General features: G+C 51.5%; 2 protein-coding genes across 3 annotated transcripts in view; both read right to left on the minus strand.

The window, feature by feature from the left end:
- fzd6 (frizzled class receptor 6) overlaps positions 1–365 on the minus strand; it is a 29,931-nt gene that overhangs the window by 11,432 nt on the left and 18,134 nt on the right. The window lies entirely within an intron of this gene.
- Positions 1–365, minus strand: part of LOC116690700 (collagen triple helix repeat-containing protein 1) — a 6,113-nt gene that overhangs the window by 2,729 nt on the left and 3,019 nt on the right. For both annotated transcript variants that reach the window (XM_032517871.1, XM_032517870.1), the window contains exon 2: positions 125–343. In XM_032517871.1, the coding sequence (XP_032373762.1) occupies positions 125–343 (219 nt within the window). The remainder of the gene's footprint in view (positions 1–124; positions 344–365) is intronic.

Raw genomic sequence — 365 nt, forward strand, 5'->3', positions numbered from 1 at the left:
GGTCTAGACCTACTCTATCTGGAAAGTGTCTTCAGATAACTCTGGTTATGAATTGATACTATAAATAAAAATAGAACTGAATTGACATACACTGCAACAGGAAATCAACTCGGTGTATACTTACAGCTACTTTACCCAGGTCGATCCCATAGTTGAGAGAGTTCCAGGCACACTGCTTGTAGTTGGGCCTCCAGGACTCCTCGAAGATCTCGTTGATGCACTCGCCCTTCTCCCCTTTGAGCCCGTCGCGGCCAGGGATGCCCGGCGTCCCCGGGATGCCGTTGGTTCCAGGGTTACCATCTCGGCCAGTGGTGCCTGCTGGCCCCTGTATGCAGCTGCCATACTGTGTGTGTGTGTGTGTGTGG

This window comes from Etheostoma spectabile, chromosome 6 (assembly GCF_008692095.1).
Source record: "Etheostoma spectabile isolate EspeVRDwgs_2016 chromosome 6, UIUC_Espe_1.0, whole genome shotgun sequence".
In the NCBI taxonomy this organism is placed as follows: Eukaryota; Metazoa; Chordata; class Actinopteri; order Perciformes; family Percidae; genus Etheostoma; species Etheostoma spectabile.